This window comes from Daphnia pulex, chromosome 7 (genome assembly GCF_021134715.1).
Source record: "Daphnia pulex isolate KAP4 chromosome 7, ASM2113471v1".
Taxonomy (NCBI): domain Eukaryota; kingdom Metazoa; phylum Arthropoda; class Branchiopoda; order Diplostraca; family Daphniidae; genus Daphnia; species Daphnia pulex.
The window spans coordinates 5,403,918-5,422,168 of NC_060023.1; the positions used below are offsets into that span (position 1 = coordinate 5,403,918).

The following is an 18,251-nucleotide window of genomic DNA, read 5'->3' on the forward strand; positions in this document are numbered from 1 at the left end:
AGAAATCACTTCTCGAAAAACAAAAGAGTAAGAACAAAAATTTTTAACTTTTTTTTAAATCAGTAATTGTTATTTCATTTTCCATTAGTGTTCCTGTCGTGGATAATTGGATCTCAAAAGTCATCTCTTATAATTGATTTCGAAAAGAAAATTGAAGAGGAAGAATTAACGGTGATCCCCGTCGATGTTAGCAATGCAGTAACGGAAGCCGTTGTTGAAAAGGAACTTGAATGTTTTAAATCATTGTTTACCCCTGATGCTTGGGCTGCTGTCCTTCAAACGAGTAAGTTTTTATTTCATTTCATTTGTATTTTAACATCATCCTTTTTTTTAAGTTGAGGTGAAGAAAAAGTCGAAGAATTCAAAAATATTTCCGTGTAAGGTATGCAATGCGAATATTCTAAAAAATGTTTCGTCTATTTTCTGTGATTCGTGCCTGGAATGGTGTCACATGTCGTGCGAGAAAGTATCAAGGGAACCAGCATCACAACATTATGTTTGCATAACTTGTAGAAAATGATGTGTGAGGCACCGCCAAACAAAAAGCCGTACATTGACACTTTATTGCTTCGTCATTTACAGGCAAAGAAGTTATGGTTTTTTAACTCAAATCTGTTTAACAATGTAATTTTGTCATGTGAACAATTAAGAAAAGAAACTATTTCAAAAAATACATTGAATAAAATAATCGACATTTTTCATTCTTTTTAATTAGTATTTTTAAATGAAATGACGTTATTCGAAAACGAAAATTTTGAAATTCTTATAAAACTAATTTTGGTGTAGGCTACTTAATATACGCTATAAATTTCAGATTTATAAAATAAGAAAGGGACACAAGTAAATAAGTTTTAGATTTATAAAATAAGAAAGGGACACAAGAAAAGCCACTTATTATTTTAAGAAATTAAACTTAGAGAAATTGACAATCCTTTAGATTCAGCATTATGCCTTCAATTGAATCAAGCCAAACAGCAGCGAAGGTTATCCTGATAATAAAATTTGAATGTGAATTGTTGTGATCACTAACAAGAAGAACTGTAAGTTATAAGTTAAATAGAAACATGGCAACACAATTAAAGAGTAGAATTCCCTTGAATATTTTACTGGAATCAATGTAATTATGAGTTCAAGAGAAACAGGGTAACACAAAAAAATTTAGCCGTTTGCAAAATCTGCAAAAATCAATCGCTAGAAATCTGACAGATTCACTATGAATTTTCTCTTGATGGATTTTTCCAGTGAATGCCACCTAATGGTTTCCGGTTAATTTCCACACCCTTACTATGAGAACCTACCTTGACAAAAAAGAACTTTGTTTCTAAGAATGAACTCATTATTAAGTCGCGGATCCCTACCTATAACATTTCTTTCCTTTTTTTCTTATGTTTAGTATTTTTCATTTTGTTGACGGGTACGGTTGTATCACTTGTCCCTTATATTTCCTATTCGTCACACACTTTTTCTATGATGGAGAAGAAAGTTGTACTTGATTTCGTTGAAAGTTTGTTATCCCGTTCGTTGCCAACGGATTTTGATGCCATTGATGCGAATCACGTTATGTCTGAGGGAACTATTGACACCTTCCGTAGGAAAGAGTATGTTTTATTTTTAAATTTTTTTCGTTGAGTAATTTTAATTTGTTTTCTGTAACTTTGAAGACGATTAAATTCTGATGTTGCCGGATTTATCGAAAATGCATAGCATTCCGGGGAACAGCCAACTCTTATTCGCCAAATGGCTTTTGTGGTCTTTGGAAACGATATTCCTGCGAAGTCCATTCAAAACATGCGGCAAAAAATTTCCGGTTTGTTTGATTGTTTGTATTTTGTGTCATTTTAAGGAAAAAGTTTTTTTTTTAAAATTTAATGAACTTAATATTATACATGTATAATTGTATAGGATTACCTAAAGACGAGTGGGTGAAGGCTGCTGAGCTGTTGTAATCATATGCTGAAAAAGATCCCAAGAATACCATTAAAGTTATTCTTGTCAGCAATTTTGTGATAACACACATCTACATCCAACTTGCGATTCAAAAAGATCTTTTCGTGAAATTTGGCCATTTAGTACAATACGATGGTACTCATCGAACCAACAAGTGTGGTATGCCGCTCTACACTTTATTGATTGAACATAACTTTGGCGTTGGGCATCCTGTTGCCTATTTCTTTATGAGAGAAGAGACTTTTGACTCTACCCGACTTGCCCTACAGACTTTTGCAAAGGTTTGGATTATTTAATATTGCTTAATTTAGTGTTCGTTATTCTCTTTGTTATCACTTCAATTAATCTTCTCCATTTTGTTTCAGGACAATGATATTTTCGTCACAAAGACCGTAGTAACAGACAAGGACTGCGCTGAAATTTCTTTTTTTTGCGGAAATCTTTCCTAGGGCACATCAACTGTTATGTAAATTTCACGTTTTTAAAGTTGTCGATATTTGATTAGTAAAAGCTAAACTGATTCATAGTAAAAAAGAACCATTTTTTTTTTACTATCATGAAGCCGTACATTGTCAATTAATTGCTTCGTCATTTACGCGCAAAGATGTTAAGGTTTTTTCTTAGAAACTCTGATCTGTTTTTAAATGTAATTTTGTCCTGTGATCAATCATGAAAAGAAACTATTTCATAAAATACATTGAATTAAATTTTACTTCGTCTTTTTAATTTAATATTCGTTTTTCGAAAAAATAAATTTTTAAATTGTAATACAACTAATGTTGGTGTACTTTATACACGCTATAAAATGTAGATTTATGAAATAACAAAGCAAAGTATCTCATTTTTTGAAATTAACCTTAGAGAAATGGCAAGTTTTTCATTTCAGCAATAGTCGTATGTCTTCAATTGAATGAAGGTCAACGTCAGCAGTGAAGGTAATCCTGAGAAGAAATTTTTAATTTTAATGGTAGTGATCATTAACAAGAATAGCTTTTTGTTATGAGTTAGAGAGAAACATGGCAACACAATTAAAGAGTAGAATTCCCTTGAATACTTTACTGGAATCAATGTAATTATGAGTTAAAGAGAAACAAAGCAACACAAAAAAATTTTATCCGTTTGAAAATCTTCAAAAATCAATCGCTAGAAATCTGACAGATTCACTATGAATTTTCTCTTGATGGATTTTTCCAGTGAATGCCACCTAATGGTTTCCGGTTAATTTCGACACCCTTACTATGATAATCTACCTTGACAAACAAGAACTTTTTTCTAAGAATGAAATCATTATTGAGTCGCGGATCCCTACCTATAACATTTCTTTCCTTTTTTTCTTATGTTTAGTATTTTTCATTTTGTTGACGGGTACGGTTGTATCACTTGTCCCTTATTTTTTTCTATTCGTCACACACTTTTTCTATAATGGAGATGAAAATTGTCCTTGATTTCGTGGAACGTTTGTTATCCCGTTCGTTGCCAACTGAATTAGATGTCATTGATATGGGAGACAATAAGTAAATATCAAACTTACTTTTATCGGTATTTACTTTAAATGTTTTTCTTGTATATTTATTTTCTTAGTATTAAATTGGTTGGTCGTTTGGTGTCCTTCTACACCCAAATTTTGATTCCTAATGTGTTTGAAGTGAAAAAATTCATTTTTGTTGACGTCAACGGCGGTACATTCGTTGCTTTTGCTGTATGTGGAACATATTTCAAATTTTCACGCGATCTCGAGGTATTTTTTTTAATTATTTTTTGTGTGCGTTATTCAATTTTTTTTTCAGGTGAATACGAGTTATCGTATATCGCGTTATGGAACTTTAGGCTATAGGGGAGACGATAACAAAAAATTCCGCTGAAAATCTGATTTCCAGTTACTCTTCCACAAGTATACAGCAGTACGTAGGCTAAGTTAATTTTTTTATGTTTTCCGTTCAATATGACCTTAAATCAACTTTTTTTCAGGTGTCCGGACGATTCGGCACTGACTTGTAAAAAAAAACATTCGGCACTATATTGTGACAATTCGGCACCGCTTCTTTACCGATTCGGCACCAATCCACCAGGTTTCAGTTTTGTGTATTTGTCTGAAATTCCAAACCTGTCAAGTGTAGTCTAGTGTGTGTTTGACGTTAAATTATTGCTCGTGAAAATGGATGTTACCATGGATTTGTGTGTTGTATTTCTGTTGGAATTGGACAAATATAGTAAACGACCACAATTAGTTCCTTGTTCTGGACGTCAGTGCAAAGTTAAAATCCACCGAGTATGTTCTTCAACTCCGATATCGGCTACCGACTACGTCCTCATGAAGAAACAAAACGAAGTGTTTGATTATTTTTGCCCGAAATGCTCGTCGCATCCTTCAACGTCTGGTTCGACTACAACTCGTCAAGTAGTTGCCGTTGAGAATTTAGCTATACCAGTGGTATTAAATTTTTTTTTATTTCTGTTATGTAAATGTTGCTTATTAATTCGTGAATACATTCAGACTAGGAAGCGAGGTCAACCGCTTAAAACCCGTGAAGTAGTTGCCGTCGAGAATTCAGATGTACCAGTAGAGGTAATTTTTACTTTTCAAATAACATTTAATTTGCGTTAAATTAATTGATGTAAACATTCAGGTTAGGAAGCGAGGTCGACCGAGAGGCATTAGCACCATCGCCGACCACTACACGTCACGTCAATGCACCAAAACGACTTTGTCTTTCGTCGGCTTTATGAAGAGATGTTGCTCCAAAATCATAAGCTAAGAGTAAAAAGGAAAACTTACGCGTCCCTTAATTCTAAGCTGTTTTCTTTGTGGGATGACCACCAAAAAAGCAACCTTAACACAAAAACACTTTTATTTAACTGGGCCAAATTGTATTCCGATTTTAATTCTTGCAAATTTTCTAAAAATGCCGATGATATCCGTGAAGTTGAATTGGAACTATAAATTTTTCTTTTTTTTTTACTTCTTTTTTTCTGAAAATAAAATGCATTTTTCGTATCATACCCACTAGTGCCGAATGTGTAATAATTCAGTGCCGAAATGGTAGTAGGTAGTGCCGAATGTGACTAACCTACTAGTCGGTGCCGAAACGTCCGGTAATCTTTTTTCATCAACAGTGTGATCCGGTTGATGTGACAAATGGAATATTTCCTTTTATTTTCTCTGGTTTCCGTTACGAATTTTGTTCTATTACTTCATTAAAGTGTTGTTCTGCTAAAATTGAAGTTATTGTTGGTAATTTTTTTTTATTGTTATTTAAATTTCATTAATTGAAAACAATATTTATTTTAAGATTTGTGTGGCATCGTTTCTTCCGTTCACGAAGATGGATCCATTTTGATAGAGCAGTTGCCGTGCTCTTTGGAGAAGAAAAGTTGGAGGTACCCTACAGATTTTCAATAAATATTTTCTCTTTTAAATTCATTTTTATTTTTCTTTGTCTCGATAGGTTATGGTTATTGGACACCGAAAGATTGTCAATCATTTGCGTAGTTGCAACGGTGACAAGCCAGTTTTGCGCAATAGTTTTATCAAGATTTATGGACTCAAGCTTGTCAGCAATGGCTCTTTGCCTATAGCTGCTCTTTGCGAGGACAGTTGGATAGAAATTTTGCCCATGTAGTAATTCAAATTTTAAATTCTTCAACTTAGAAGATCACATAAACTGTGTCGTATTCGATAATACAAATATACAACTACAATGCCATTTATTTCTTATTTCTCGTATTCTCGGTAATTCATAAATGATAACCGCATTAAGAGGTTTTTTTTCGTAAAATAAAACAATCATGATTCATGTTCTCCACTTGTTGCAACGTATGTTAGCCTGTCCCACGCGGTCGTCTTATCAAAATTTGTGGTGTTAAGCTTATCACTAAAGATACTATTCCTTTGGCTGTTCTTTGTGAAGATTGCCATGTTGAAATTATTTCAAGTTAAAATTGGTTTATTGTTTTAATTTTTGAATATGATGTATTATAAAAATCATGAATGATCCCAACCATCATGTATTCCCCTTTTAAATCTTTGTCAATAAAGAAATACAAATTATTTGTTTTTATTTTCAGTGGACAAAATTATTTCTTTTTAATGACGTCAATAGCTTGATAAAAAAAACGTATAAATTTAATTTAACAAATAATTTTTATGTCGCATCCGTTCTATTAGCCTTGTGTCAACAAATTAATTTTTATTTAAACCAACTTTTTTTAGTTTTTTTAAAATAAAATGCTGGTTATTCCGACGATATCGTTTTCGAATTTAAATACAATTAAACGTAATGATAAGAAACCATAATAAATATGATTGCATAGGAAACACTTTTCCCTTTTATTATTTCTATCAAGATTTTTATTGCATTTTATCATTATCTAACGTTTTTTTAATACCCATTATTTTTTTACCTAATTGCATGGCTTCCAAGAATCAATATGAATGAATCTATTTCTTTAGAATTCTATTTTTCCAAACGCGAGGTCATTTTCCGCTTAGTGTACTTAGTGTGTTATTTTTCTTCAGAATTGTTCTGAGTCTCAGATGGGCAAATGTCGAAAGATAATTCCGATGTTCAACATTTTTCTTTCAGTTTTTATTGTTACCTTGATAGCTACTGACTTCCTTTAATTTAAGAAAATGAGTCAAGTTAATTTATTAATGGCTAACTCTCCTTCTCCAAGTCGTCGCTTTGAGTGTGAATTTCATAACAGCGGCAATCTTTTTGCGTCGTTGGCATATCTTAAAGGGTTATCTTTCGTCAAGTATATTGTAAGAAGTGAAAGAATTATTTATTTTGAAACTGAGACTCGAAGATCGTGCTCAACTTTCTCGAGATCTTTTCCGTGTTTAAACTTAGTGTACACGTGCTCCATATCTCGTATAAAACCTTGTTAAATTCTAGAATCAATAGGAATCCCCATGCGAGTTATTACTCCCGTTAAACAAATGAAGCAGGGTGAACAGCTATACTGCATGCGTACGAAAAAGTTCGTTCTGATACAATTCCATCTAACATGACAGGAAACATAGATTTCATGATCTATCGTGAAAGATATCAAGCTGTCATGAATCAAGCGTTGTTGGAAAACGCTAAGGAAAACTACGATTTGATTCTTGATCCTTGGCAAAAAAAAGTGTTGAATTTGTTAGTTGACCAAGGTAACCGACGGGTTTTGTGGGTCTGGGATTATGACGGCAATTCTGGTAAATCTGAACTTTGTAAATTTTTAATGATGAAGAGAGATTTCCAATTACTCTCACCTGGAAGAACTCACGATCTGTGCAGTTTCATAAATCCATTTGCAAAAGAATTCATATTTGATTGTGCACGTAATTCATTTAGTGGGAGTTGTATGAGTCGAATCAACGCTATGTACGAGATTTTGGAAGACATTAAAAATAAGTTCCTGGTCAGTGGGAAGTACAAGGGGTGTGAGAAGATCACCCTTTATAACACAGTAATTGTATTTGCGAATCAACTTCCTAATCTTGACCGTCTTAGTCTTGATCGTTGAGATTTTTTTCATACGAAACTCGGGTAATTTAAAAATTTCTTTAAACTTTTTTAATTATTTACTATTTTTAACTCGTTCTTATTCTTAAATATTATTTTCCAAAGATCCGTTGGCGTAAACTGTACCGGACATGAGGACCCTTACTACGCCTGTTCTATCGACAAGATCAACAAATTTTCCAAAATCAACACGAGTCATCTCCTTCCACTTCCGAAGACGATTGTTCCGAGAAGGTTGGATTCAAGGCTAACAGATTGGAGGAAGGACGAAGAGTTTTTCCTTTCCTAAGTTTGTGGAGATCGTCATACAAAACCTTCTTCCGACACTGTTTTAAAAATCAGAGAGCATTACCATCAAGTTTCAGGAAAGAAGAAAGACTAGATCAATCCAAGTGAAATGATCCGAGCTACAGCTAGAAAAGTACAAAAAGTTCCAATTTAAATATTATTTTAATTTAAGTCGTCAGATCTGCCAGATTGTAATACTAATCACAACTGAATGACAACTATTTTTCAAAATTTAGGTATGAGATTTTACATTTTAGGAAACAATTTTACATATACGGCCGCGGATTAGTTTTAGTCGAACGAAACGCGTTATTAATGATGCAAAGGCGATGCAGGCAGGACAATATAGGAATGCAATGTCAAAGTTATAATCATTTTCTCACTGTGTTGTTGTTTTCTCGAGTTGTTTTCTCACTTGTCTGCTTTGGTTTTTCACCCAATCAGCGAGATAGAGGTTTGCATGATCTACTGTTCACTGCGTCTTCAACATTTATCCCCGGCGTGTAAGTAAGTATTCTCGTCTGGCTCTGTGTTTTTTTCCTTATTCCTACACTTCCAGAAATTGGTTGCAAGTTGTCGGGATATACAGTCAATCTAGAGATCCGTTGGGTCCGTTTCGTAGAAGGGTTGATGGTGCTTCTAAAATTGTTGGATCAATCAAAGCCAAATACGGTGTATCCAATGGATCCCATGGGGCCAAAGACGACGGACTCGATGGAAAAGAGAATATAACTTCTGAAAATACTATTCCAGAAACGTAAATAAAACTCGTTGATGTTAGAAATACTTTATACAACTACATTATATAATTAAGTTATTGAAAAGGAACTGCCCTAACCAACTGGCAGTAGTATTTTTTTTTTTTTTAATGTTTAAAAGTACTTCACCAAAAGTCTCGATTGAATCATACAAGAAAACTGTTTACAAAATATCCCTTTCGTTCATAAAACAGACAATGATTTTTGGTCACCTTCTGTAGGTACTTTTCTTTCGACTAAGGGTGGTATTTTAAATTATTTGTTTCGTATGTTTAAAGTACTTAGCTAAAAGTCTTAATTGATTTTAAAGGAAACCATTATTTGAAATCATAAAAATTGACACTGGTTTGTGGTCTTACTTCTGTCCTGACTAATATTATGACTGGGAATGGTATTTTGAAATCTTAAGTTATTGTTTATCTTGAAGTTATTGTTTGAAAGTACTACATCAAAATTCTCGAATAAGTAGTAGGACATTTTTTCCCCATACCTCTTTTGTTCATTTGACTGACGTTTATTGCCACTTGTTGACTACGACTTTAGGAGATGGTGATTGTTAATTTTTTTTGGTTTTGCTGTGTGTCTGGCCGTACTTACAAATAATAAAATGGAAGAATTGATGACACTCGTAGTTTAAGTCCTACACCCTTCGTCTATTTCACGCACACTGAATATTTTACAAAACGTTTGGGGGGTCTGATCCATCCTTGTGAGACTAAAGAATCCGACCAGTAAATTGTTCCCCAATGCTGGATTTGCATTACGTTTTTCACGACTTCACCTAGACGTACAGCTAAAAAATAGCTTAGCAATTCTAAACGAGGCAATTTTTTTTCCTGGGAAGAGGAGTCACTTGTTCCCTTTGGAGTTGGGCGTATGTTACGGCTGCGTACGCTGCCTGTGAAGCGTCACCGAAGAAGTGGATTTTATGGGAGATGATTTTTGCTGATAATCCGATCCAGCGACGTATTTTCAATTGGGTGAAATTCATTAGGCCGGTCATCACCGGATTCTAAGATCTCTTTTTCCCAAAGTTTTTGGTAAATAATTTTTAACAATGAGACCACTCCTCAAGGAGGCAAAATTTGGGGTTTTGGGAACTTTCAATTTTTGAGAAACGGTTACTGGGGCATCGCATCCAGTCTCAGTTAAATTATTTTGTTCGGAACTTTGTGGAAAACCGAATTGGTGAAATCCGCAGTTTTATAGATGTTATAGTTTTTGAATAATTTAAGAAAAACTAAGGGGCCAACGAAAAAATGTAGAGTTTTTCGGGGTTTTGACATCAGTTTTCAGGCGAATTAGACCATAAAAAACTAATTTTTTAGAACGAAAGATTTGGCTCCCCCCTCTACAGATATATTGTCCCGTTTTTCGATGTGAGCATATTGAGCAGAGATATCAACAATTGAAAATCCAGAAAATTTCACACCATTTTCTAAACATATTCGCCATAAAAAATCTTCTTTTTGCCACGTCATCTAACGGTCATTTTTAATATGCAAAGGAAAATTCTTCTCGGCTATTAATAATTGTTAAAAAAATTAATTAAGAATTATAAAATTGCTATTTAATGGGCATAACAATAATAAAAGTGCTACTCATAATTCCTAATTAATGTTTTGAGAAGAATTTTCCCTTGTTTTTCCGAAATCGGGAGTGAGATGAATTTGTTTCCTGTATGTACCGGTTTCCCCTCTCGTCTTCGTTCGTAGAGCTGGGGTCTTCCGATGAAACACACGAACTTATCCAGCAGAGTTTCCTCCTCCACGCTGTTTGTCTTTTTACGAAATTTGCTGCGGAGCACTGGTCTGCTGTGAAGTATATCCTTGCCTATCTCAAGGGCACTATCCACCTTGGGAACTTCTTCAGCGGGAATTCTAACATCGGTATTCTGTCAACCTTCTCGGACGTTGATTACGCTGGATGCCTCCAAACCCGTCGCGTTACAACCGGATATGTCCTTAATATAAAAGGAGGTCCAGTTGCCTGGACCTAATTCTCCACGGGGATGTTGATTAACTGGATTTACGTAACATCAATGTTGTTGACCACAAAACCCCCACAAAAGCCCGTAAGCATCTTGACAGAGTATTCGGTGGAATCTCACTATTGCCCGGAATATCAGAAAATTCATAAAAAATTAATTAATTTCATGAAAATCTGACTCGATCTTGTCCAGTAGCTGTGTCAAGAAGTCATTTTTGTCTCCGCCCAAATCAAATTCTTCTTCGCCGACATATTTCACAGACAGAGAGTAACATAACCCTGACCTTATCAAGAGAAATGTTATAAGTACAATACAAACTAAATTTTAACTAATATTGCACTTAAATTGCACATTTTGCAGTAGGCAATCGACCCGTCTAAGTAATTAGACCGATGGACAATTTTTTTCGTTTCTGAAAGAGGAATTTTAGATTGCCACGGCGTTTTTAGTTCTTTTAGTTCTTCAATCAAGTGCTTCCCCTTACCCATTTCGAGAAAATCATCTTCAGTTGGCTCAGTCACTTCAATTTGCTGGCATGATTGTGTGTGCTGTATCAGTTCGGAAGGACGAATAGTTGTCCGGCTTTGCCGACACAGGAATGGCTAGTTCTTCGTTCTCAAGGGAGGGGGTTTGACATAATTTTTTCCTTTGTTTAATCCCTGCAAATACTATGAAAGAAAAACCATGAATGTCGCAAACGTATAACATAAGAAAATAAATTTCGTAAATTTCCTGTCCTTCAAACACAGGGTTTGGATGACAGGTCTCTCTCGATTTCGTCGATCAATGGCACTCTCGAATTTCCTCTTCAGTTCTGTAAACAAATTATATTCCTCCTCTTAAAGATTTCAGCCAAGGGGAAATAATGCCTAAATTGTTAAATGAAAAATATAATTAACGTGGTAAAATTTTAATCGGTTATTATTATAACATCTAAATTTTTTCAACCACAATCGACTAGCAGCCCATCATGAGCTTAACACGCTAACTATATATTATCTATGGAGATCCATAAAGATTTAAAGAAGCGATAGCCTGTTCTGTAGCTGAAAAATACGAATATATCTTGTACAAGTTTAATGATAACGTGATCAAGCAAGAGAGGTTTAACCTAAAACCTTTTTTTTTCCTGTGGTTTCAACTTATCAAACTGAGTTAAAAGAGATTGTCAATCATATTTCTAGAGGGTAAATAGTATACCATCATTTTTTTCTTTAAATCAAATCTAAAGTGGGCTTAAGAGCCGGCTCTTAAAAAACCATAACCTGGTCATTTTGTGTGAAGGCAGAGCCTAACACTGAGTCTAATTCTATTTCCCCGTTGATGCAGGCGTGTATATTTAACCGTTGCTAACTGTCCAATTAAAATAACTGGTTTTTTGTTTATTGTACATGCTGTTTACTGTTTTGCACGATTTAATCGTCACTAAAGATGGGTTACACAAGTGTCCTGAAGTAGAATCAAATCAAAAAGCAAAAAGATAAAGAATTTCAAATTTACGAGAGACGCTTTTACTCAGAACAAACACAAATAAAACGCAATAAGAAGTGCAGGGCAGGCAACCGTAATACCGCAACAGAAGCAAAAATAGAAAAACCAAAAGAAAAATATTTCCAAAGAACTAACTGGAAAACGACCACAGAAAGGAACTAGAAAATGTCGATGAAGATACTGAAACAATCCGACATTTCCCTCGACAATTACAAAGGAATAGGGTACACGCACGGAAAATAAATATTTTTTCTTTTTAACTAGGCTAAGGTAATTTTTTACGGGGATAATTTTTTCGAGAGGGTTGTTACCTCGAAAAAATTTATTTCGCGAGATATTTAAGTTTAAAGTTGTATTAGGCTCCACCTTCCCAAATTTGGCTGTTCAGCCATCTTTGGTAGGAGGAGCCTAATTAAGACCCCAAACAATGCAGACGAACAGCTGTTGAGTCAGTTTTAGCTGTTACTTTAACAATCGATTGATAGAATATCGATCAACATCTTGATCGATTATTAAAGAAACAGCTAACTGGATGATCTCTTTGCCAGAGAAGAGAAACCTACAGGCACCTCGCTTTTAGTCTAGGAGGGCAACCGTCGGCGTTCTAGTCAACTACCCTGACGCAAACCCAGCGGCGCTATTGTCAGATTGAGAAGGGGATCATGGAAATTCAATTCGGGCTTATGAGGTTCCGCCAATATGTTTATGGCGAGCAAGTCGTCGTGAAATCAGACCACAAACCTCTAGTGGGACTACTGGATAAACCAATCACGGCTTGTTTGCCACGTTTTCAGAGGATGCGTCTACAGCTCCAGCGGTTTCATTTTAAGGTTGTGTAAAAACCTGGGAAAGAGGTTTGATCGCGGACACTCTCAGTCGAGCTCCGTCGCCACGTCTTTATGAAGACGATGTCACGTCAGGCTGTGAGGAGCAGGTCCATCACGTTCTCGCTAGCATTGTGCCAACTGAACCGAAACCGGAACAAGGTCACTGAGAACAGTAATAAGGTCTGATACCAGCGGCTTTATTTGAGAATTTCGACCAATACACAACATGTGGGAATGAAGAGGGGGGGGAGTGATAAGGGAATCCTGTCTATAGAGATCACAGTGACCCAGTTTGTATGCTGTTGGTAAGCGTAGTCCACATGCCGCATTATCCTCTCGCAGCCCCATGCCAATGACCCGGGTGTAGTGGTTTCGATGTCTTTCCCCAGTATGCATGAGTGTTTTAAAAAATAAATATTAGCAGAAGGTGTTTATGGGGAATGGGGAAGTCTCAACATGCACACCAAGGTTATGGAATCCCAGTTGAGAAATTTGATCCGACTTAAAAAAAAGCCATTCCACCATCAGCATGTGCGCAGTAAACAGTGGCATTACAAATGAACATGTCGAGAAGGTAACGTAATCAACAATGAAGAAGAGTATCCCAAATGTTCAGGATAAAGAGGAGAAGGAAAGGTCATCAGGGAAAATCCAAGCTCAATCTCGACAACATGGTCCGAGTACAGCCCGAAGCCCATTGTCAATTTCCACAATGAAAAACCGACCGCACTTTGAAGCTTAGAAATCTTCCAAGCGAAACCGGGACAACACGCATAGGGAAAACCTTGGGTGAAATGTGTGGCACTCGTCCATGAGCATAAATGTGCCTCACTACTGCTTTATGTGCTGAAAACACCGGACATTGAGTTTGCTTGCAGTAACGGTTCTGAGTAAGAGGGAGGGGAAAGCTACGGACACTGGCTACCTATTTAGTTTCCTTGATTTTCAACTTTTTGGATAGTTCTTGGTCCCCTTCTCCGTTGGGCTAGAAGCCCAGCTCATTGGACTACTCTAGGCGTGGGGGACCTGTTTGACAGCAACTCGCACGGAATGTTTTTTTCCAAACACATTGCAGTACGTCATGAACGTTAAAGAGTCGGTGTCTACGTGTTGTAACAAAGAAACCAATCAGCACAGCCGTACTGGACTCTCCTGGCAAAATTGTTTTCTCCCTTGAGCAGGTTTCCGGTCACCATCGATTGCTTGCGTGATCGCTGTTTTGTTGCTGAATCAATATGTGGCAAATGTTGATGGTGTATGATTCTACTTACGGCTCTGGTAATTCTATTCAAGTATGAAATCAACACTTTGCGGTAATAAGTGAGGCCCGACACAAGCTACATCAACGGGGTAGGTATCCACCCCATAGCCGAAAAAGGGTTGGAGCGGGGCCAGACCGTCATGTTGTAGTCTTCAATACCCCGTGACGCTCCGATTGGAACAAACCCTATCATTTGTGGTTTTGCATCGCTTCAACGCAACTGAAGAGTGACAACCGCAGTTTAATTAGCACCAATCATGTTAACGGGGTGAACGAGAGCTGAGTGTCTGGGAAAACGTCATACTGGAATGATGGGGAAAAATTCCCCTCAGGTACACATAGAATCGCGTGCATATAAGTAGAAGACGGAATTATTTCTTTTCCTCGTGTGGGTAGCATCCGAAAACATGTTGCGCCTTCTTCTTGAGATATTTACGCTTCTACTTCAATGGAGACCGAAAACTAGTCGAACTACAACGAGAACTTTCCCCGACGAAAGAATGCAACAATAGTGAGCACAGCATAATTCGCGTCCATTAATATTAGGCTAAATAACTCATGTAGCTTAAAAAAATTTATAACTGCCCGTGCCCATGTCAGTAGGAACATTCTGCCACTACTTTGTGGCATGCTAAAATAGGCAAGGCTACCTCCGATGCTAAAAAAACGACCATGAAATAAACCCAAAAACATGTATGATGGAATGAAAACCGGTGACAGTCATACACATTGACATACGAACAAACACAAACCGCTAAAACTCAAGCATGGGAAAACAAAGAGGGTTTCCAGAATTCTGGCTGCAGTCACGCGCGTGCGTTTCGTCGTTTTCAAAAAATGGGTGTGTCCTTGAATATCGTCTTCCGCAGCTGGGCCAAAGTGACCTCGTCACAAAGCCACTGGCAGCCGGTTATCTCTTCGACGCTGTGGTGCTGCCCGACGTCGGACGTCAGCATGCCGTCGATCAAGTAGCGGGCCGGCTCGCTCACAGTCTTGCCGTGCGCGTTGGACGAACCGCTGACTATTGGACGTCCACAGTCCGAAACGGCGAGGACATTTGAGAGAACAAAGAAATGAAGAAAAAAAAAACGAAAACATTAATTCTGGGCTGGACGCGGCCGGGCTGGTGACCAATCGTTATGGCCCCCTAAACCCCCCCCCCCAAAAAAAAAAAAAAAAAAAAAAAAACGGCTTAGAAAACTCTGTACGTACGCTCTGTGGAGGTCGACAGGCCGGTGTGATTGGCGCGGGCGCACGCGGGTTGCCGCCCAAACAGCATGTAGTGCAAGACGACTCCCAAGCTACAAACGTCCACCGCCGGCGTGTAGGGATCGGCGCCCTCGTCGTCCAGCTGGTGTCTCACTTCCGGGGCGATGAACAACTCGGTTTTGCAAAAGGTTGTTAGCGACGAGGGACACGACATGTGCTTCGGTAGCGCAAAGTCGGTTATCTGCGTCTAAAAAAGAACAAATCAGAGCAGCGAACATCAAGCACGAGCACCAAAACCAAGACAGCCGTCGAGGATCAGCCAAACACATTGCAATTGGTTTATCCTTTTTCCGAAGGAAAGGGCAACACAGACGAAAAAAAACGGTTATGTAACACATGTGGCGAACTTACCTTTACTCCCGCAAAATCGCTAGAGTCCGTAAGCAACACGTTGGCGGGATTCAGGCCGCGGGGAGCAATTGGCGGTGAGCGGGCGTGACAATACTTAATGGCCGAAACCATTTGAATGAAAAAGTACTTACTTACGACGGCGAACAATTTCTTCTGCAGGTCGCCGCCGCAGGCGAGCTCCATCACGAGAAACGTGTAATTTGTTGTCCTGTCCACCGAAGAGTCCAACATCTGCCAAACAGCACAACAGCGTCGAGGTTTAAAACATCGCTCACATTGCAATGCCACTTTCTAACAGTAGGATTTTATGCAGCGGCTCAAATTGTGCTTTCCCTCGCGTGTCAAGAATAATAATAAAAAAAAATTTGACTACAACGGTTGCCACTAACATCTGAAAACCACACTAGTCAACCTTAGCAATGCATGGGTGCTCCAGTTCCGTCAGCATGTCGATTTCGTTTTCAAGTGCTTTGTCCTAGCATGTGTTCACAGTCACCCCGAAATGAAGCGCCCTTCGGTTACTGCAACGGACAGTTTTCACGGCTACAATGGCGTTGTTTTGCTTTGCGATGGCACGACACACATCGCCGTAAGTCCTGTGACGTCATATTGTCAAAGACTAATAAATGAATTAGTTACAAGCGTACAAAGCAAAGGCATCAGTTACAACTACACTTACCCGCTAGCTAAAACACTCATGACGAGATACCTGTTGGTGAGTTCAAAGTGGTAGTCGAAATGACTTAGGTAGTTGTCGTAATACGTGAAACTAGCTTGGCTGTCGACGGAACACAAAGCAATCACGCTGCCGTGTTGCACGTGAAGCCTGCGATGGTATTCAACTCGCTTGCCGTCGACAAAAGTATCGTTCCCAGAGTTGTTTAGCAACACAGTTTGCTCAACTCCTAACGAACTCCAAAGTGTACAATGCTCTCGGCTGATTCGTCGAATAAGAGACTGCCCCACAAGTGTGGGGGGAATTATCACCGTGCACGAAAGAGCCCGCCCAACTGTGGCTACGTTTCCCATCTCCACGGACCTGGATTGCATGGATGGGGAAGGAAATGTAAGTAACAGACAAACGTGCACCGATAACGTAGCCTTTAAAGGCAAAACACAGACCACAGGAGAATTGCGATTTTCCATTGAGGATCGTTCCACACTACCCAAACCCAAGGCGTGCTGCTGCCGCCCGTGGAATGCGCCGAGGAAGAAGGATTGCTCACCGTCGACGAGGACATGACCACGTGCCAGGGTACAGCCAAAGGAATGAACGAAGAGGAAAAAGAGTTGCGAAAAAAACTGTGGTCGAAGGTGTTTCACTACCCTGCCTGTTGCGGGGGTTGGTTGCTCTGCACGGCTGTAGCACAAGTAGTGACGCCCGTGACTCGGAAGCGTGCGATGCGGTATGGGTGACTTCTGACGAATGAGAAACCGAGGCGTGCGCCTATGTTATTTATGCATGGCGCCTCGTTACTATTGCGTTATCAAAGTAGGCGCGGTGGTCGGATATGTTGAAAGGTTCATCCCATGCTCCATTTCTGGTCGATACTGGTAATCTCAATGTCTAGTAATTGTATGTTGTTTTCTTAGTACTCTGAGCAGTACGTGATGGGTCATGCTTGACATGCTTAAAGTAAAGTGGTGAGTTTCTTACGGAAACACTGCACCATTTTGTGGGTGGGTTTTCATGGGTGGGCGGCTCTATTTAAGCAGAGAAGAAAAGATTATCACTGCATTTATATGCTCAACAGTAGACCAAGTTGGGTCGTAGCAGAGGCTGCAGATTCCACTTGGTTGATTAAGTGGCAATGCAGTTGGGATAATAAAGAATCACTCTGAGTATAACATTGGCTATCATGCTTGTACGTCGAAATGGGGAAGTAACTCTTAAAACTTCAGTCTTTGCTCAAAAACCATTGTCTGTAGGAATCTATGGATAAACGCCCCCTCCCGCTCAAAGATGTAGGAAGACCAAAATAAATGATCGAATTACCACACAAGTGCTTTGACCTGAATTTGTCACCGTTGGCAAATTTTTTTTGTTAAGGACTCTCACTTGATGTTCGACGTAATCGAGTTTGGCCTTTTTTAAGTGGTTGTGTGTTGATAAAGACACTATCAGCCAAGCTCCAGGTGTTAAACTTAAACAATAATTTCCGCGAAATGACATGTGTTCCGCTGTCATCGCTAAAGTAACGCTACCAAATGAATGATTTGGGCTTCAGTAAATTATAGCATTTCGAATAACTGCTTCGAACAAGTAGTGTGCCTCACGCGTTTTTTTTGTCAATTTGTTGTACGTTGGCAGCGTTGAGTAGATATTACGCCGTTACCCACAAATTCCCCCCCCCCTTCGATACATAAAAAAAAATGGAAAAAACCACAAGCAATGGCCCGTTTTCGTCTTGTTAACTGTAATCGAACAAACAGGTTGTCCAAACATTTCAACAACAACTCCCAAACTACTTGAAAGAGAAGAAGCTACTGTCTGTCGCCTTCAATTTAGAGGCGAGCATAGAGCAAATGGTCACAGGCTATGTATAACTATGGAGAAAAGGT

At 38.2% G+C, this 18,251-nt stretch overlaps 1 protein-coding gene across 1 annotated transcript; it reads right to left on the reverse strand.

Moving 5' to 3' along the window:
* Positions 1–14,899: 14,899 nt before the first annotated feature.
* On the reverse strand, positions 14,900–15,872 carry LOC124198375 (ovarian-specific serine/threonine-protein kinase Lok-like). The gene is made up of 3 exons (XM_046594206.1): positions 15,690–15,872; positions 15,282–15,525; positions 14,900–15,090 (listed from the first exon to the last, which is right to left on the reverse strand). Exons 1-3 carry the CDS (start codon positions 15,870–15,872, stop codon positions 14,900–14,902), a joined length of 618 nt encoding a protein of 205 aa, XP_046450162.1.
* Positions 15,873–18,251: the final 2,379 nt, after the last annotated feature.